The sequence below is a fragment of the Echiichthys vipera genome (assembly GCF_963691815.1).
Source record: "Echiichthys vipera genome assembly, chromosome: 23".
Classification (NCBI taxonomy): Eukaryota; Metazoa; Chordata; class Actinopteri; order Perciformes; family Trachinidae; genus Echiichthys; species Echiichthys vipera.
In genome coordinates, this window is record NC_139848.1 from 10319519 (window position 1) to 10338939 (window position 19421).

At 44.0% G+C, this 19421-nt stretch overlaps 1 protein-coding gene across 1 annotated transcript in view; it reads left to right on the top strand.

The window, feature by feature from the left end:
* Positions 1-325: 325 nt before the first annotated feature.
* The window catches only part of mgat5 (alpha-1,6-mannosylglycoprotein 6-beta-N-acetylglucosaminyltransferase), an 86677-nt gene continuing 67581 nt past the window's right edge, over positions 326-19421 (top strand). The window contains exons 1-2 of the mRNA XM_083938301.1: positions 326-460; positions 15812-16304. Coding sequence (XP_083794427.1) covers positions 16064-16304 — 241 coding nt within the window. The 5' untranslated portion in view covers positions 326-460; positions 15812-16063. The remainder of the gene's footprint in view (positions 461-15811; positions 16305-19421) is intronic.

Consider the following 19421-nt stretch of genomic DNA (forward strand, 5'->3'; position numbering starts at 1 on the left):
TAGTTGACTGTATTGAGTAGTGTCTGTTGGAATGTGGACCCCAGGAGGAGCTAAGCTAACATGGACCCTTAAATAAAACTAACACTAAATACATGTAGTAGGGTAAAGTGTACAATGTGTGTCTCTTTATTTTAGCTGAGTAGACGTAGCCATAAAGGGTGGCACAAAATGCAAATACTCAAGTACAAGTTCCTCCAATTTGCATACACACAAATGTATTTACATGACTGAAGCACAGCTCGCCATTAGCCTGCACGTTTCCTGCGGGGGTGCTAACACGCAGACGGTCCCTTAGCTGTCACTCGCTCCCTGCAAGTGGGCAGAGCGAACACGGAGGCTGGAGCGCTGTGGGCTGAAATCTCTCCAGTCTGCTCCACACAGCGACGTCTCCAAGTCGCTTCTTCCCCTGGATCTTTAAGTCCTATCACCACCGCCACCGACAGAAACTATTCAAAAACAGGTAAGGCTCTTTCTGTGGTCGCCTCGGACCCTCGTTGAGGACACTAGTGGAAGCAGAGGCGCAGTGCTGGGCTGTGTCTGCCTGCGTGTGTGTGCTCGGGAGTGGGCGACTTGTCATTGCGGCGCTGCGTGTTTTGTTGTGAAGTGTGCGGTGGTCGACCGAGGCAGCTAGCCGTCTGGAGCCTCCAAACAAAGCTAATGTAGCCGGGAAACGGCGGTAGCTCGCGTGTAAGTTAGCTAGCCACGTTAACGCGAGCACTGGGTGGTGGAGCTGAGTAGCTAACATCGTTTTACAACCAGTGCGGGAATCGGGACGTTAACCGCCGCAGCGAGCAGGGGTCCCATTGTTATTACACGGCCGTTAGAAGAAGTGATAGTAACGGTGTTATAACGGTACTGTAGTCAAGGACAACGCACCAGCACAGTGTCTCCGGTCGAAGAGCACCGCTGTGTCGGGGAAAAGTCACGAACAGGTTGTTTAACGTTCAACTCCAACTCATTTCCATCTCGTCTTGGTTAAAGTGCTAAGTGTTCTGTTTAACGTTACGGCAGATATTCAACAGGGGGCCCGGGGCCCTTGGGGGGGTCCCCAGAGTTGCTCCAGGGGGTCCGCCAAAATGTTTCGAAAAGGTTTTTCCTCTTTCTCTGAAAACATGCATGAACATAACACGAACCAACGTAGTATTCTTATTCTTATTACTATTAATACTATTATTATTATTATTGTTATTATTATTAGGGATGCACGATCCAGTTTTTCAGATCCAATCAGATACCAATACCTGGGCTGAGCAGTACCTGATGCCCGATACCGATACCGATACTGATCCGATCCTACTGTTGAATGAATGAACCAAGTGAAGGCATCATGCTTGACATAAACATTTGGCAGATATAAATGTACTCAGTATGATTTATTAACAAATAACAAAGTGAACATTAGCTGCAAAAATAAATACATAACACTTCCATGTAAAGTGCACTGCAAATAGATATTTTCAAACGTAATATAAAACCCTAAGCAGTGTTGAAACATAGCATTGAAGTAGATCGCCATAACTGTATTGCTGTGTATGATATCAATAAAAAATATATGACTAGATCAGAATCCTGGATCGGATATCGGAGTAATGAAGCTAATCCAGGATTCTGATCTAGTCATATATTTTTTATTGATATCAGGTCTGGGATATCGGAGGAATGAAGCCAATCCAGGATTCTGATCTAGTCATATATTTTTTTTGATATCAGGTCTGGGATCGTGGCATCTCTTATAATTATTATATTTCGCAGTTTTTCAAGCCTTGACAGGAAACGGGGTGAGGGAGAGAGGGGGAGACATGCAGAAAAGGGCCGCAGAACAGAGTCGAACCTGCGGCCGCTGCCACAAGGACCTTCTGCCTCTTTACATGTACACTGTTTACCTTCTTTATTATCTTCTTGTTTTGATCGACCTGGTTTTGGGGCGACTGCTCTGAGCGCTGTGCAACCGATCGCCCCAAAACCGACGTATTATTAGCAAAGATAAATCTGCCTTTTTGTGAAATTATTTTTGATTGATTTATGGTTTATTTGAGGGACAGATGCAGTTTACACAGACAAACTGAGAACAGCTATCCAATGCAAGTATCATAGTGCTTACAGCAGATGCTAATTTGCAACACCCGTCTGTAGAAGGGCTTTTATGAAAATAAAGAGATCAAAACAAGGAGATAATAAAGAAGGTAAACAGTGTACAGCAAGCTACAACTCAAGGTATAAAGAAGATAGATCTGAGTGCAACAAAATACAGTAAAACACATTATTAGGAACATAGCTACAGACAATTAAGAAACAATTCATTTACACATTTAATTTATACAGTATACCTGAAAGTAAGGTAGGTAAGGTACTGGCCTTTAAGTGAGTAGCCACTACATGGTTATGTATTAGGTATTCACTGTGCCTTCCACGTGTAGGCCTACGTTTAACATACAAACCTGATGTTTAAATATATGAATGTCAATAATTATTATTTAAAAAGTTTAGTATTGTATGCATTATACTACAGTTTGTAGTAGGGGGTCCCTGCTTCATCTCTCTTTCGGCTAAGGGATCCTTGGCATTAAGAAAACGTTAGATACTGTCTGCAATAAACCAGAAGTGCTTATTAAAGCTATTTTAAGCTTTTATGTGTACACAGGTGACATTTACAACAACAGCGTCAGTTTGTCAGCGACAGACAACAGCTTTCTTCCCCTGACACTTGTGCACTTACAACAGTTTTTACAGACGCAGCTCGGTAAAATGGTAGCCTAGCATTTCACAAAGGAGACACATTTGCGCGGGGGGTCATTTTTCAGTTTTCCAAAGGTGATGCTGCATTTTGGTGACCCGGGCTGTGGAAGTTAATCATTGATTCTCTGTTCTGGGGTGTATTAGGTCACTCAGGCACTTAGCTCACCAGTGAAGTCCAGTGATTTTCAGTCTGCCCCATGAGCAGTCTCGTGTAATCAGGTTATCACACGCTGATTTCATTACATGGGATGTATCATGTGTCATTATCATGCGGGCTGCAAATGGGATTCTGCGTACTGTACTTTGAACAAAAAAAAACGTCAAAACAGCTTTAAAAATGCTTGTGATTTGGGTTTGGTTGGTGAGGGCAATTTTTTCCTACTTATCTTATTCAATGTGAACCAGCAAAGCCGTCCCTCCTCCCTGCTTATGATCCTGAAGCTTATGCTGAATGTAGTGACCATCCCAAGGTGAGCCACCAACGGCCCCCTGGCTTTATAAAGAACTCTTTCAGCCACCTTTTTGCCGGAGCCCTTTGGGATTATAAATCCTGAGGAAAAGGAGCTTTGCTTCGGTGGCATGCTTCACTGGCAAGAAATCGTTGGAGGGTGTGTGAGGAGAGCCAGCAGAGTCAGCGGAGGGATGAGGAAGGAGGGATTGAAGATGGAGGGATCGGGGGAGAACTGGGCTGTGGTGATGGATGCCACGCAGGGAAGTGGAACACTTGGCCTTTCTGTGATTAAAGGTCTCGTGTTCTCTCAGCACTAACAAAACACATACACCTCTCTTCTCTTACTTGTGCGGTCAGGCTGGTTACTGATCACCAGGGAATTCCTGCGGTCCCTAGAAGTGATTTGACTTCCAATGTTATTTAATGCCAGGGTCAGGACAAAGTATGCTTGAGGTCAGAATGGAGTATAGAATCAACTCTTTGGAAGAAGATTGTGCCATTTGCGTTGCACTTTAGCCAGAACCCCCACTCCATTTTGGCACTTCACTCTGAAGAGGCTCTTTCCCCTCATCCAACATACATTTGCTTCTTTACAGTCACTCTACTGTTTCAAGCTCCGCAGATGCAAAGCGCTCGTTTATTTGTGCTGCACATCTGAGCTGCAGAGAGATGTTCATTGGTAGGTCATAAAGCCTACAGTAAATCCTCTTCAAAAGCTGTTTTCACATCCAGGGCAAAAAAAAAAACTGAAGAGGTAATAAAAGGAAGATTAGGGATTTTCAAAAGACCTTTACTTTAACCTCAAACAGTAATCGCTTCCTCTATTTCATGTTTGGTTTTTGTCTCAGAGCCTATTGAAATATTTAGTAGACCATTGAACTGCTGTTAAAGACAGAACTATATAAATAGATTGTATTGAATTATATTGTGATATGTTTAATATGTTCTTCCTTTTTGAAAAGCAGCCCTCTGATAACCTTTACATAGTCATATCAGTGCAAAAATAAATATAGAAAAGGTGTATTTTCATCCCAGCCAAAGGAAAATCTCTTTATCAGCCGACATTTATGGGCAATTGGTGGATTTGCCTGCTCTAAAATCATTGTCAGTTCTAAAATTCCCATTTTAAGAAATACGACATTAGGGCGTGAGATATTACGATTTATGCCATTGTATAAACTCCTCAGACCTGAAACGCAGTGGTTACAGGAACAATAACCTCAGTCAGCCAAAATGATCTGGCAATACCAGCATGCCAACATAATCTACTGTTGTGTTGACTTTGTAAGTAGCATGACTCACTTATAATTCCGAAATTGGCAGCTAAGAAGGAGTAGATATGTATGACTGGCTATATTTTATGTTGCGATGATAGAAAGGGAGGATATTTTGCCACTCCTGACTTCTTTAAAGGGTTTTAGTGGATTTGGATTGCATTAAGAGTGAAGACCAGCATTAGGATTCACTTTTACGTCAGGGAAAGTGTTCTAGGCATGTAGTGCAGGGGGTTAGGGTTTGGGGATTTAATGTAAGTCAGCGACAGCCCTAACAGGAATGGTGATATCAGTGGGTTTGCCTACATCTCATTGCATAACAGTTCACTGCCCTTAAACGGCACACTTTCTTTTGTATTATCTTGACAGAGCTTGTATGTGGCGCTGGCGGGGAAATGGGAGTGTGACAACTTGGCTCAGCACCTCATCTGCAATTCCTACCGACACTTGTCACCGGGCTTATTTTTTGACATGCAGGCCATGTTCAGGGCGGTCTTGTCCTCTTTCTCTCGTCTCATGGCATGTTGTGGCAGGTTAAACCTGCCGGTGCTAGTCGGGGGAAAGTGATGCCTTAGTGTTTTGGCTTTGTAGATGACTTCATAAAGGCTTATTAAAGATGCCCTATTATGCTAGTTGTCAGGGTCATATTTGTATTTTTCAGGTACGATACAATAGGTTTACATACTATGATCTTTAAAACACACATTATATTTTGCGTATTTCCCGTTGCTGAAGCACCCATGCACCCGGCTGGTCTGCTCTGCTGTGATTGGTCAACTGTTTATGCTGTGTGCAGGGAAATATTACGCCCCTTACAATATATGGAATCATCTTTATGGAAGCTAGCCACGTTAGCCGTGCAACATGCTAACGTTAGCTTTAACTGGTTAACCCAGACGGCTGGCAGGGCTCACGTCTAAATGCAAGTTCTTCATTATTTGATGCTTTGGTCACATTTAACATGACTGTAAAACATTATAACTACTACATTTATAGGTCAGAAAAGACAGAAAAGCATAATAGGTCCTCTTTAACAAACATGTCTGCTAAAAAAAGCCCTTAATAGAAACACAGGACAAAAGAAACCAGTGTATTACAATTGTATCTTTGTATACGGTATTGTATTACCATAAGCAAAGATCTTACATGCTATTTGCATGTGTTTTATAGTCCCCACATCCATGGAAAACTAGTTCCTGTGTATTCACTGGATGGTGTTGGATGGTAGACCTATAACAAACTGTCCTGTCTGTTGCTTCCTTTGTATTTTGGCTTTACCTTCTGTGTTTTTTTTGCAACTAGGGAAATTAAAATCGACTCTGCACATCTCTAAATTTCTGCTCATTACAAACAAGGCCTGCACGTCCACAAAAGCAAGACAGCTACAGACACAGTGCAGTTTTAAAAAAAAAAAGAGGATTTTTGGGTCGATGTCTTCTTGGCTTCCTTTTCCGTGAGGACAGTGTGAAATTCAGCATGTTTTGTTTCTCCCGGCTCCAGAAGTGCTGAGGCGATTCCTTTTGTGAGGACAGTGGAGAGTTCACAGATTCTCACCAGAGGAGGTGAAACGTCAGTCTTTGTGGGCGCTCTGGATGTTTAAGCTGTCTAGGGGACTCAGCTCGATCAGAGCACCCTGTGCCTAAACTGTCCCCCCGCGGCCACATTAGATTGGATATAGGCTTCCAGGGTGGAGCTGGATTTGTGGCGTTCAAGGGTGGTCAGCTTCTGGTTTTTAAACTCTGTGGTGTACAGCGTGTTACTGATGAGTCCCGTGGTGAAGCTCCACTCCTGTACCTGATATTGCACAATAGGATTTCTATATCTGATACTTAAAATATAAGATCATTTCATCGACTAGCATCTTGAATCTGGCTTCCAGTTTCTCTACGAAGAGTTACTTCCTCTCCCGCAGGCGCAGAACATGCACGCTAGTTGTCAGTCGGCTGGAGGCTTTGCGTTGTGTTCAAGTGCAACTTTTTTTGGCAACCTTCGCCACTACTAATTCTTTAACTTAGGTTTAGTGTGTCTAGGCCTTTATTAGACGGACTGAGGTGGAAAGAACAAAGGAGGAAGAGATTGTTTTTTGTGGCTCGTGTAAATAAATGTGTGCCTGTATTCATGGTAATGGTTTTTACTTCTTATAGTGATGTTTTACTGCATCAACTTCCTATATGATATCAACTGATGTCCTGAAAGTCTGACCAAGCCAGTGTGTTTTTTATTCCCTCTCCCCAACACAAAGGCTGTATACAGTTTCAAAGCCCCTTTACTATCAGATATGTTTATTTATGAAGGGAACAGAGAGCGAATAATAAGTGAGGATTTATATGAATAAACCTTGTAATTGTCCCCCATGTAGAACACTTTGAGCCCATCAGTGACTCAATAAAGAGCACATTAACATTGATCTGTGTGGCTCTCATTTTTCGATAAACCTCCTGAACTTAGCTGCAGGGAAAGCCTGTCTCATATCATAGGAGGTTAGCTCCTGATATCTGCTTACGAGCCGGATTCAAACCAGTAAGGTGGTGAAACTGCAGCAGGGCCTGCTTCTCTGGAGGGGCCAAATGAATAATTAAGAGGCGGGGCTTATGTGAAGAAGTCCATTAAGATGCAGAGTCACACCGGTCTCCATGGTAGCAGGGCCATATTATCGGGATCACGTCTCCTTTGGCCAGGCAACAGGCGGGCGAGCACAGTGTCAGTCGGGGAGAGGATGGAGGTCGAATGGAATGAGGAATTCCACTTTCCAGGATGAGGTTTTTTTGACATGATGAAATAATCCCAGAGCCTCTAAGCGCCAAATGGAGGGCTGTCACAGCAGCAGTGAGAGAGAAGGACTGGCTAAGTATATCTGTCCAAATGTCTGCACATGTGTATTGGCTTTTGTCTTTTCACGTTGTATGGGGCAGAGTTTAGTAGTAGGAGAATTAATAGACTATTAGTGGATTGACAGAACATTTATCTGCAACAATTTTGATAATCGATTAATCATTACATTAAAAATTCACTGGTTCCAGCTCCTCCAAGGTAATTAATATGATCTGATGTTTTATGATTGTGGACTTAATATCATTTTTGACTGTGGATCTTTAAAAAACAGTTCATGCTGCTCTTTACTGTCTTAATTATATATATATTTATTCTCTGGAGTGACAAGGAGCAAACGTACAGGGCGGGGGGTAGTTACTGCACTACATGTACTGATGCCCTTGTGTTACCACGGTTACCAGGTTATCAGGGTATGTCAGTGAGATTTCCCCCGTGGGTCCATGTAGCACTAATGATGCAGGATGACAGAGGGTTACTTAAGCAGTAGCTCAAGGCAGGCTGTGATATGTTGTGTCGTCATCACGTGTTTCTTGACGAGCGTGCACGTTCCGGCTCTCGTGCACGCTCGTCAAGAAACACGTGAATACTGAACTAACGTTTTGTGCACAAAACCACGTCCACCTGACCTTTCTCATTCATCCGAGTCACCAAAACAGTTCCCTACAAATATATCACACACTGTTTACATTATTATTGTAGCGTCCCTCAGTGGTGAGACGGTGAGACTTTATCCACTTTGTTGCAGCTTTATTTCTGACTGAACACGGGCTACTGTGGGCCGCAGCCAACACCACAACAGAACAACCTTAAAACCCTCTTTACACACTAGCTCCTAGCTCATCACCCTCCCACAATTCCCGCTATTTCAGGGCCACCCCCCTTCTTCTCTCCACCAACTACGGGCCTACAGCATGTCAACAGCATGTAACTTCACTGACCTGTGGGACATCTCAGGGATTCACTCGAACAGTGACACTCACATTTTAACATTAGAATCAACAGCCACTACAGTCCATTACATTATTATGATTTCCACCCTTATTATTTGTGAGGAGTAAGTGTGCCAGGGTTGACGTCAAAACCCGGAAGTTTAGGATCGCGCCGGTTCCATAATCCAAAAGGGATGAGCCTATAGGCCTATTTAAAATGCAATACAGTCATAACAAATGAATAGATTGAGATTTACTACTTTATTGTCATATACACTTCAGTTCACACAGCCAGGGTCTGTAACACACAGATGTCATCAGTTCTCAGACGAATACGTGCTGTTAATCAAACTTCACAATAACGCAATAACAATGCAATAGATTTGGTCAGCTGGCATGAACCTGAGTCACTGCACCATCTACGTTTATGTCACACGGGACTCTATTAGCTCCAAAATCTTTTTACGCACGTCACCAGGTAATCATCTCTGACCATTTAAGCACATTATTGAACAGTACTCCACATCCATTACGCAAAGAACACACGATCAAACTAACACTTTCTGTCTCCATCCCCACCTCCTTGCAAAAATACTATAGTGTGACGTTAAACTGCATGAATAGAGGACGAAAGCGCGCGGCGGCACCATGCACTTACTTTGAGCTGCAGGCGGGGCGCCATTGTTACAGGTGGTTACACTTGTCAAGGTCGATCTGGGATCTTGGAGATAAAGTCCCTCATGAGGGGACGATGAACTGAATGATCAGTTTTTCTGCCTCTGAAAACACGGCTCTTGTTTGTGGCTGGAGCTTTGTCGAACATGATGCTACATCTTGGACTGTGACACACCTCGGCCCTCTGTCTTTCATGAGATCGGCAGCTGGAGTTCCAAGTACATGAGGACGTTTCATTAGCACAACGCCGTGCAGGAAATGTGAAAATGGATGTTGGCCGGAAAGGCTCGTCTAATCCAATCACGCTAGGCTGGGTTGCGGGTGCTGAGGCAGGGCCTGCCGGGCTGTTTACCGTTGTCGTGGTTGCAGTGCTAGTGTAATTCTTCACTGGTAGTGCTTTTCCAAAATATCCAAAATGCGTTTCTGTGCCATATTTATGTTTGCTGATGGAAGGAGCGGGAAACCTCTGTACCGGGCGCCCACGAGCCTGCCTGATGTTAACAACGTAACTTCTGTGAACCTGAGTTGATTGGGCCTCAAAACAATTATATAACAATACAAAATACACGTTATAGCATACGTGCGTCAAAATCATTTCCCTAAATATTCATACAGACTTGATAAATTCTGTAAAAAATATATTAAATCTATCTAGATTTTCAAAAAGCAATTTCAGTGAGGCAGCCCTCCAAATTTAAAAACCTGTATCACAATAAAACAAATAATTAACAAATAATAATTGAATGATACAGAATTGTGCAAGGGATTCAGATGTCATAGCCATTGTATGTCATGTCACGGCTATGAGTGAAAAATTGAATTTCCCCATTGCGGGACGAATAAAGGAATTTTTCTTCTTCTTCTGAACCAATCACATAGTTTGATTTTTAGTGAGCTGTTGTGTCATCAAAATAGTTGCACCTTTTGGGAATAATATTGTAAAGGGTAACTATTTACCATTAGTTGCTGATGGACCATACTGCAGCTCATTGTAAGTGCACAGGAGTCCCCTGAATGTAAAAAAAAAAAGTCACACTCTATTTATATTCAGGGGAAAAATTGATACTTCTCAAAGTTGATCCATAATTGATGGCTGAAGCTACATCCAGAGCATATCTCACTACTTTCTGTGGTTATGCAACAAGCTTTTAGTGTATGTTATTTCAGTTCAGTAGAATGCTTTCTCTTTCAGACCTGGAGTAATGCACTGGAATTAATCCAGACCTCCCCCAGCCTGCTTCACCTTTATAGAATATCCCCATAACTACATTTTTACAGCAGTTATTTTTAACTCCAATCACAGATTCAGAGGAAATTGACAGTCTTTACCTCACTCAGCCATCTGGCCTGGTCTTAACAATTCAGCATATGACAGAACAAGGGCAAAGGCTGCGTGATTAGGACTCTGCTGGAAAAATATTAAAGCCTGAGATGATTATCTTGACAATGATGCGATATCATCGTTTACTCTAAATCCCTGCGACTTTGCCACAAACTACTTACATCTGCACAGGGGGAATAACCCAAGCGCCCATGATTGCTGCAACAAAGATGAATACCACTTATTGTAAACATGCATACCGCTATCACTACTGCCTAGAGCAATCCTGCAGGCATTTGTTAATCTGAATAGGTTTTTTCTAAAAGCTGGGAACTATAAAAACAAGGTTCTTCTTTGTTAAGTAAGGACGCACTCACACTGTCCGTCCGTACCGTGCCCCGTGCTTTAGGGTACTTGTCCCCCCCCTCCAGGCCCGTTTGAACTCACACTACCTGGGTCTCGGCGAATGCTTCTTGCTGCCTATATGTCATCACGCCGTAACACGTCACATGTCACACGCATTGATTGACGTCCTCGCGATGCGTCGCTTTGTTAACAAATCTTTCCATAAACTCAGAGTTTTTGAATATTTTCATCGACCAAATCTGCAGTAAACACTCCACCTCCGCATCACACCAACGTGATCCTTTCGCCGCCATTGTTTTAAATCTCTGCGCATGGTCCGTCCTTCTTCTTTCTATGTCCCAACAGGCGCACATAAAATGACGTCAGAACCGTAGGCCTCGTGCTCGTACACGTGCACACATGCTTAACAAAAGCCCACCTCACCCAAACGGGCTGTGGCCGGCATCCGTACCGCTCTCACACTGTCCATTCGTACCGCGCCCAAGGAAGGGAAGAGGGAGCGGGGGACAATCACTCGGTGCACGGTACAAAGGGACAGTATGAGTGCGCCCTAAGTCGTGCTAAATCAGGGGTAATTCAGGCTCTGTTGCCATGGAATTAGAAATTGACTGGGGAAATTTCAGCTGAACTCTACCTTTTTTTTGTTCCATGGTGATTTACTTTGCAGAGTAGCTGTATAATGACGGATATTTGGTGCCTTGAAATGTCCTCGTCCTGACAGGAAATTGACCCCCAAAAAAGAAAGCAGCTTGAGGTGCTAAATAAGAAAAAAAAAAGTTAGAGTAATGCCCTGGCTGCAATGAGGGTCACAGAGAGTGCAGATGCGGAAAGACCTGGAAACAGTGACCAATCAGAACAGAGTTGTGTTTTTTGGGGTCGTGGTCTTAAAGAGACAGGCGCTAAAACGGAGCGTTTCAGACAGAGGATGAATACAGGTAGATTCAGACAGACAGGGTGAGAAAAATAAAGTGTTTTTTGAACATGAAAGCATGTAAACATGTTTGAGTAGAAACCCAAATACAAGTAAGAACCTGAAAATGAGCAGAATATGGGAGCTTTAAAATCATTTGTCACACCTTGATTGTAAACAGATGGCCTCCATTCAACTTATTATGCCACTACTAAAAAGCAGCTGCAGCGGTAATGGTTTAAGTTTGTTTTGTTTTTATATTTGTATTTGATTAGGATCAATTTGTTTTTCAATTTCACATTAATTAGTCTTTTCTGTTCATCAGTCATTCACCCAGATTTCCAATTTATTCCGGTAGAGCTTAAGTATAGAGGTCAGCAGCGCAACGATTAAAACACAAACTGTTTTCACAAGGAACGCAGTGTGAAAACTGCGAAGATGTCCTTTAACTTTATTTCACAATTACAGCGTCACATACTGTAGAAAATAGGCATTATTTTCCTCACTCCTGCTTTTTTATATATATTTTATTTTCCCGTGGTTAATGCATCCATCTTTTAGCACTTATTTCCCCTCCAAGGGAGTAAAGTACCCTCCTCTAGTCATGTCTGGCTGGGCGCATCTGTACTCTGGTGGGGTCGATACTTGAAACTGAAAAAACAAATGCAATTTTTGGAGCTGAAATTTCAGCTCTGTCGTCCCTAACAGGAAAAAGTCCTTTGTAGCAGATTTGGGTGGACAGTGATTCCTCCCAGGCGTGAATGATTCAATTGTCTCCGTATTCAAGGCCTCTTAAACCTTCAGGGTTCTGCTACTTTTTCCAACAATGAAAAATAAAAAACATTCAGCAGGTTGTTACGTTATCATCTCAAGTTGCGAAGGGTCACGTATTCTGCAACCGTAGCTGGCTGTCGACACAGTTTCACTGGGCTGTTGCTGCCGGGAGCCAGGGAGCTCCCTGCCAGACAAATTAAGATCCTGAACAAGAAACCAGAAGTTAACTGAGAGGAGATATATGCTCTGCTCGGGGGGGGGTCTTTGGGTGCTGCATTCCCCCTTTCTCTACAGATTGTAGAAAACCGTCTACTATTAAAGCAAGCAGTGACGTTACATGATCAGTTTTAGTGTTAAATAAGAAGACTTGACGCAGAAGGCCGACTGAGAATGCGTGCATGCAGAAACTGAGGCGGTAGAGTCGATGTGCAGTGTAGGTTTTTGGCTCACGCGTCTTACAGCGATGTACCATGGGCGTTCCTCTCCGATAAACAGCCCCCAAGCCTCCCATCCTTGACGGCGCCCGACTAGCGAGCGCTGCCGGCCTTTTCCTGCCCTCCTCCAACAGAGTCCCAAGCAACGAGAGACATCCGATGTTATCAGCACTGCAGATTGCACAGCGCTACTGCCAAGGGCTTGCCTCATGAATTCACACTGTGGTGCAGAGATTTCTGCCCCCCCCTCCATCCAAAAGCCTTGTTTTGCACACATCACAAAGCAAATTAGAGTGAGTTAAATGCAGGAAAAAAAAAAGATAGGGGAATTTGCATTTTTCCCATGTCTTCGTCTCAGACACTAGACATCCCTGCTTTGTCAAAACGTATAAAAAGATCTCTGTCCGCACACAAAACACACACGAGCCTTTGTCTTCAATGACTGAACAATTATGGTGTGTCATAACCTGCTGTGAGATTCCAGCCCTGTTGGAGGCTGCATGCAGCTGTCTCTGACCTATTTATGAAGCTGATGGATGGAAGGTGAAAAGAGCCTTTTGTGCGGCGGCCTTTTTGTGTTTCTCGGGAAGGTGCTGATGATTTCCTGCCGACAGTTCAGCGCTGATGTAACCGCCTTCGCCTTCGCCTCGATTCTGAGCACTGACCGCTTGGATTCCAAGAAAATCATTTGTGATAAAAGATCAATGGATTCAAACGTGGACCGGTGGAGTGTAGCGCGTAGGTTTTTCCTGGCACCTGTGGAGGCGGCCGTGGTCCTGACATGGTTAGAGCCACTTTGAAAGAGCATAAGAAAGACGCAGTTCAAAAGCAAGGCTGCAGAAATCCCCTCCCCACACTTAGCCTCATTTACAGCTACAGTGGTTGAATGCAGATGAGAGAACATCCAACCTCTTTTTTTCTTCTGGCTTGATTGTGTGCTGGAAATATATTTTGTGTTGCTCAATGACGCCAAAGGCATTTATTTAGTTGTGCAGATTGCCTTGAGGTTGTCAGTTAAATCTTGTTGAACGGTTTAACTGCCTCACAAGTGCTGCAGGGCCGTCTCATTTTGTGTTCTGAGCAAAAGTTTGATAGTTGAGGTTAGGATAGTTGCCAAATGTGTTGCCATTGGCATGGTTGTGTCCAATCAGCAACGGACACAGTGGACATTGTTTACAGTAATTAGCCTGGTGGGCTTTAGCCTCGCAGATTTATGAAGCTGCTCGCACAATAGTGAAAGTAAGAATTCCTTCTTCATTTGCATACCTTTTATTAGTCCCTCGAGGGGATTTTTTTTCACCCTGTTGTTTTTACACACAGACACAAAATGCACACACTAACAAGACCTGCAGAGTTGCCTAAGGGTCTATCCCGCGCTCCACATTTGGTCCACATGGGGACTTGAACCTGCTGCCCTTTGGTTCCTAGGCCTAATCCCTACAGACTAAGCTATCGCCACCACATTGTAAACACCGCATTTGTATATCTGTCGTCCCATCTAACCAAGCGTATACATACCTGTTCATAAAATATTACATGTGAAAGTTGTTTATTCATAGCAGTAAGGAGCCATATTTCTATTTCACTGATGGTGTGGTAAGTTCCTGTAGCTGCAAATAGGTGTCCAAAACAAGAACACAGTTATAAGAAGCCTTAAGGGCTTCCAGATTGTTGCGATTGAGACACGGGAAGATGCAACAGTGAGAGCAGAAAGTGAAAAGCCGCAGAAGCAGGAAACGAGGAAGAGCTTGTGGTTTTGTCATGTTAATCTCTGGCACATTTACACTTCATTTCAAGAGATACAATCCAGACGTGGCTTTAAGACACTCAAGGCCGAGTCGTGCTCGCCGCGAGGGTTTGTGCCGTGTTAGGTGACGTAAAGTCCAACGTCTACCCGCGTCAGAGAAGGTCAGCGTGGCTGCCAGAGCCGTACGTGCAGTGACTAGAAATGCCATAGCAATGCAAAACCTTGGCATTTAAGTTACAGCGAACCACAACAACTAAGAAACTAAGACAAACACATACTGTCTTCTCTCGTTTCTAAAACTGGATGATTTGCATGATTGTTTTTAATGATCGACTGAATAAACAACAATTAAGTTGACTGTTACTTTAGTTAGACTAATTCACATTGTCCCTGACCTTTTGCCTCCTACAGATGTTTCTTTTGGTGGGAGTTCAAAAGTAACACCTTGAGCTTTTTACATTTCAAACATGTACACACGCACGCACGCACGCACGCACGCACGCACGCACGCACGCACGCACGCACGCACGCACACACACACACACACACACACACACACACACACACACACACACGAACACGCGCGCACACACACACACACACACACTCACACACTCACACACACACTCACACACTCACGCACACACAGCCCGAGAGGATCGGCTTCCTTAATTTAATTTGCCTTAACCTGAGAGAGAAGCCTGTTGAACATTTGTCAAAATATATATTTAAAATTCTGTTTGTGTTCTCGCTTGTCAGTGAGGAAGACAAATTGTAGCCTATCCAAATGTTTATATTTCGGGGGAACTCTAAACCCTCTTGCATAAATTCCGTACAGCCCCATCAATCATAAAGATCACACTGTCTGGGCGACACAAGGCGGTTCTGTGCAGCCTCTCTTTCAAGAGACGCATTAGACTTTAAATTACTTCTGTAGACCTTATCTTGTTTTTAGCCAGTCGTTGCGAGTATTCTTCCTTTACAGTGTGTATTGCTTCCACATCAGACATAATCTACATCTTATCTTTTTTTTACTGATTTCTCCTTGTGATAGAGAAGGTTTTAGTCCGATGTTCACAAAAAAAGGCTAATTCAACCTTTTTCCAGTTTTTCCCACCAACACAGTTTGGTGTGTCACTATCCTGCGTGCATACCTTCCACACACAGTGGCCTCCAGTTCAGGTACAGTGTGCCTCTGTGCCGTGTGGTCTGCGTCAGTTATTACCTGGCTGGAGCTCTGCACCACACTCACGTCTAATACCTCCGGTTAGGTTGCTCTGAATTATGGGCAACACTGCTGACATTGTCCAGTTATTAATGTTTGTCATCTCTCATCTCTCATTCCTCTCTATGTCTTTTCAGGATGCGACAGGTGGAGCTGTATCCACTGAGATGTTACTGAGCGCTGAGGATGGGTCAGAGAAGGAAGTCCCGCCGGTGAGGCAAACGAGCCACTCGCCTACCCCGAAACCTGCAACAGCAGCACCGACTGACGCAGCCATGCCCCGCCTTCCCTCTTGATTCTCCTCTCCGACCTCTGCGCCTTCCCTCGGTCAAATCAGAGTCACAGCGTCCCGCACCCCCCTCCCTCCCCCCCCCCCCCATAAAGGCAGCATGGCTACGCCCTTCCTGTGGAAGCTGTCGTCCCAGAAGCTGGGCTTCTTCCTGGTCAGCTTCGGGTTCATCTGGGGCATGATGCTGCTGCATTTCACCATCCAGCAGCGAGCCAGCCACGAGAACAGCGCTGTGCTGAGGCAGCAGATCCTGGACCTCAGCAAGCGCTACATCAAGGCCCTGGCTGATGAGAACCAGAGCGTCATGGATGGGCCCTACGTGGGAACCATGACAGCTTACGGTGAGTATCCAGCTGTCTCCTCCAGCTACAACCCAGAAACGCAGATTACTTAGGTGACTGACGTAGAAGCGAAGCAGGATTAGCTAGCCTGCTATTAGCATAGCAACATTTTGTACTAATAGATGCTGCATGAGCCATAATATCTTTCCTTTTCTCAAGATCACTACCAGGCAATAAAGAAGAGAAGTACCCTGAAATGGATTTATGATGTAGGGCTGGTCTTTTCCTCCCCTCTCTTTTTACATCTTCTTTAAATTGGAGCGACTAGTTCCACTTGTCTTCCCCCTGAACAGCCACAGCATTGCCTATATTCAAGAAAAGCCTGCCTGGGAGATTTAACGCTGATACAGCTGCATCGGAGCATAATACTGTAATAGCACAGGTCCAAGAGACCCATCAATAAGTTATTCATGCCATTAATAGACCTGTACGGCTCGATGGGAGGCTTCATTAGAAACCTGAGATTGGAATTGATTGTTCTCTAATGCCCAGAGAAACAACAGGATACAGTAAAGCTCCAGGAGATTCCATCGGCTCCTGACTTGCTTAACTTATTTAAAAGGTAGTGTACATGCAAACATGGGGGTAAATGCCACCCCACTCTGAGGTTCTTCAACAGTATTACTCGGGCTACTTGAAGGAAATCAAACATCTGGCTTATTTAATCAAATCATTAGTATTGTGTAATTCTCTATGACCTGGTGTTAAAAACTCCAGGTGAATAATGAATAGGGTTAGTTTGTACAGCCATAATTCCCCAGACATGTACTCTTTTTCTCCAAGAAGAGAAGCTATGCCTGTATATAGCATTTACATATGTTATCCTCATCGTTAGTCATGTAAATAGCCCTAACTTGCCTTGTCCAGTTTGTTTCGTTCCCTCACATGATGGATTGATTTTCATGGTGTCGTCGGAGTCTGCTGACCGCTGCCCAATGCCGCATCAAAACCCATTTCACGTCCTATATTAGATCGGGAGGCAGCAGGATGCCCTGTGCTTCCTGCGCTCACTCACTCGGTCGATGATTCCGCCCCTGAAAGAATTTGCAGAAACGGCGTTTCCTCCTTTGCTACCCAGAAATGACCCATAAAATCTAAATGCATTTGAATTCAATATTGTGTCTGCTGAAAGCCCATTTGTCAAGTCCAATCAATTTTAGTTACAAAGCCCGATATCACAAAATTGCCTCAAGGGGCTTTGCAGTCTGCACACCCCTCGATTTTTGTCTGATTGTAAGAAACACACCTGTTGAAAAGCATGAAATCACTCTGCCTGTTTATTCACGGCCAGGATGAGATACTTTTTGGATCAAAATAGTATTTCTCAAGCTAATGTCTTCCACCTTACTTCTAATATTCCCATCAAACGCTTTGTCTCAAACATACAGCCCCCAATCAGGCCCAATAGATGCCTTTGAAAATTGTAAAAAATTGCAGAGAAGTAAATAATTCCAATTTTTTTTTGGAAAGGAAACGCAGGGCTATTTCTGTTTGTCTCCTATGGGTCGCCCTGTCCTGATAAGAGCAATAGCCCCTAGGTTACATGCAGTTCTGTAAATCCTGCATGTTTACATACAGGCTACGTGACTCAACTCTTGTGTGAGTGTGTGAGAGAGTTTATATGTTTTTGTGTGCTGGACACACACTGTTTTTTGTAACATTTCATCACAACTCACCCTCGGCGTAGGCTACTGTCAATGCAGGAGCTGCCGGTGGAGGATGTGGAGTGTTTTACAAGAAAAATGGATCAGCTCCTTTGTCATCGCAGAGATAAACGGCAAGCCAGTGTAGCTTGGTGTGTGTACACTTGTTTTGATTGGCGATTGAACGGCAGGTTATTCTGTAATCTAGTCGTTTTCACTAAAAAGGAGGAGAGAAGAATGTAGAGAGAAAGAGAGAGCAGCACTATTTTGATGTCTGGTAGATTCCAGGAGTCGACCTGCCAGTGCAACCTGAAGCCTGTGACGTGTCGAGGTGTTGTCATACGTTCTTCCTCCACAGTCAAGTCAGGCAGGATATGATCTTTCCCTTTTCCACCCTTTCCTGAAACTGAGCCGGGGCGGCTGGGTGTGACTGCCCACCTGACACCATGTCTTGTTACCGCACCGTTGAGCAGCTATTGTAGTTTTCTTTTGTGGCGTGGACACATGTAGCGCACGTAGTGTGTGTGCCTCGGCCTGTATCCGGGATTTAGAAAAACGGGAGTTACCCACAGCGAGGACTGGGGCGTTGCGTGAGCTTATGTTGCTGCTATAATCCTCCCCGTCCTCTCTGGGGTGGACAGTCATTGTGTGCCCTCTCTATTATATCACGCTGGTGAGATATGGAGACCCCTTGACAGGCCGGGGGTTGAAGCGGGATGACAATAAACAATAGGAATCACTGATGAAAGCCTTGGACTTGTGTTCCCGTGTAATCACCTCTTTTTAATGCTTATGGGCTTAATGAAAAACCCCAGGTCATTGTGCATCCAGATTATTATCTTATATGACACTATTGTTCGAGGCAGGAGGAAGTTCAGTTCAGTTGACTGCTCCGGGATTTGTTTCGCAACTGTATCACCTTGCTAAGAAATATTGAGACAGGCAGAAATGTGTCCCTAGGTGCGCCATTACTCATCTGGTTACCTGGCAGCCGTATTAGTGTTCAGAAGGACAAGTTGGAGTGTTATTCACAGTGCCATGGATGCCTTTCTAACACACTGGCTAATGAAGATCCCTGACTCAAAGCCACACTTTTAATTATTGTTAAACGAGAACATTACTTGCTTTTATAAACATAAAGCAAACAGGCTCTGGTATATTATTTGATGACATCAGTTAGACACTGTTGTATGTGGTTATTATACCACAGCTATTGTTTGACTTGAGCTGCGCATTTTAAAATCTCATTTCTATCCACACGGCTGATTGTAAACACAAGTGCAAGAAATAAATGTTTACATATCTTTGTCTGTCCTATCGTAAAACATGTTGACATTGGCTGAGGTAGACGCTAAGATGTTAACCAGGCCCAGAGAACCTCCTTGATGTACTGCCTGGAGACAGTGGGCACAGGCCTGTGGTATGTATGTGCCAGAGGTAAACAGAGGGGGGCATTAACTCTGGGCTCACCCCC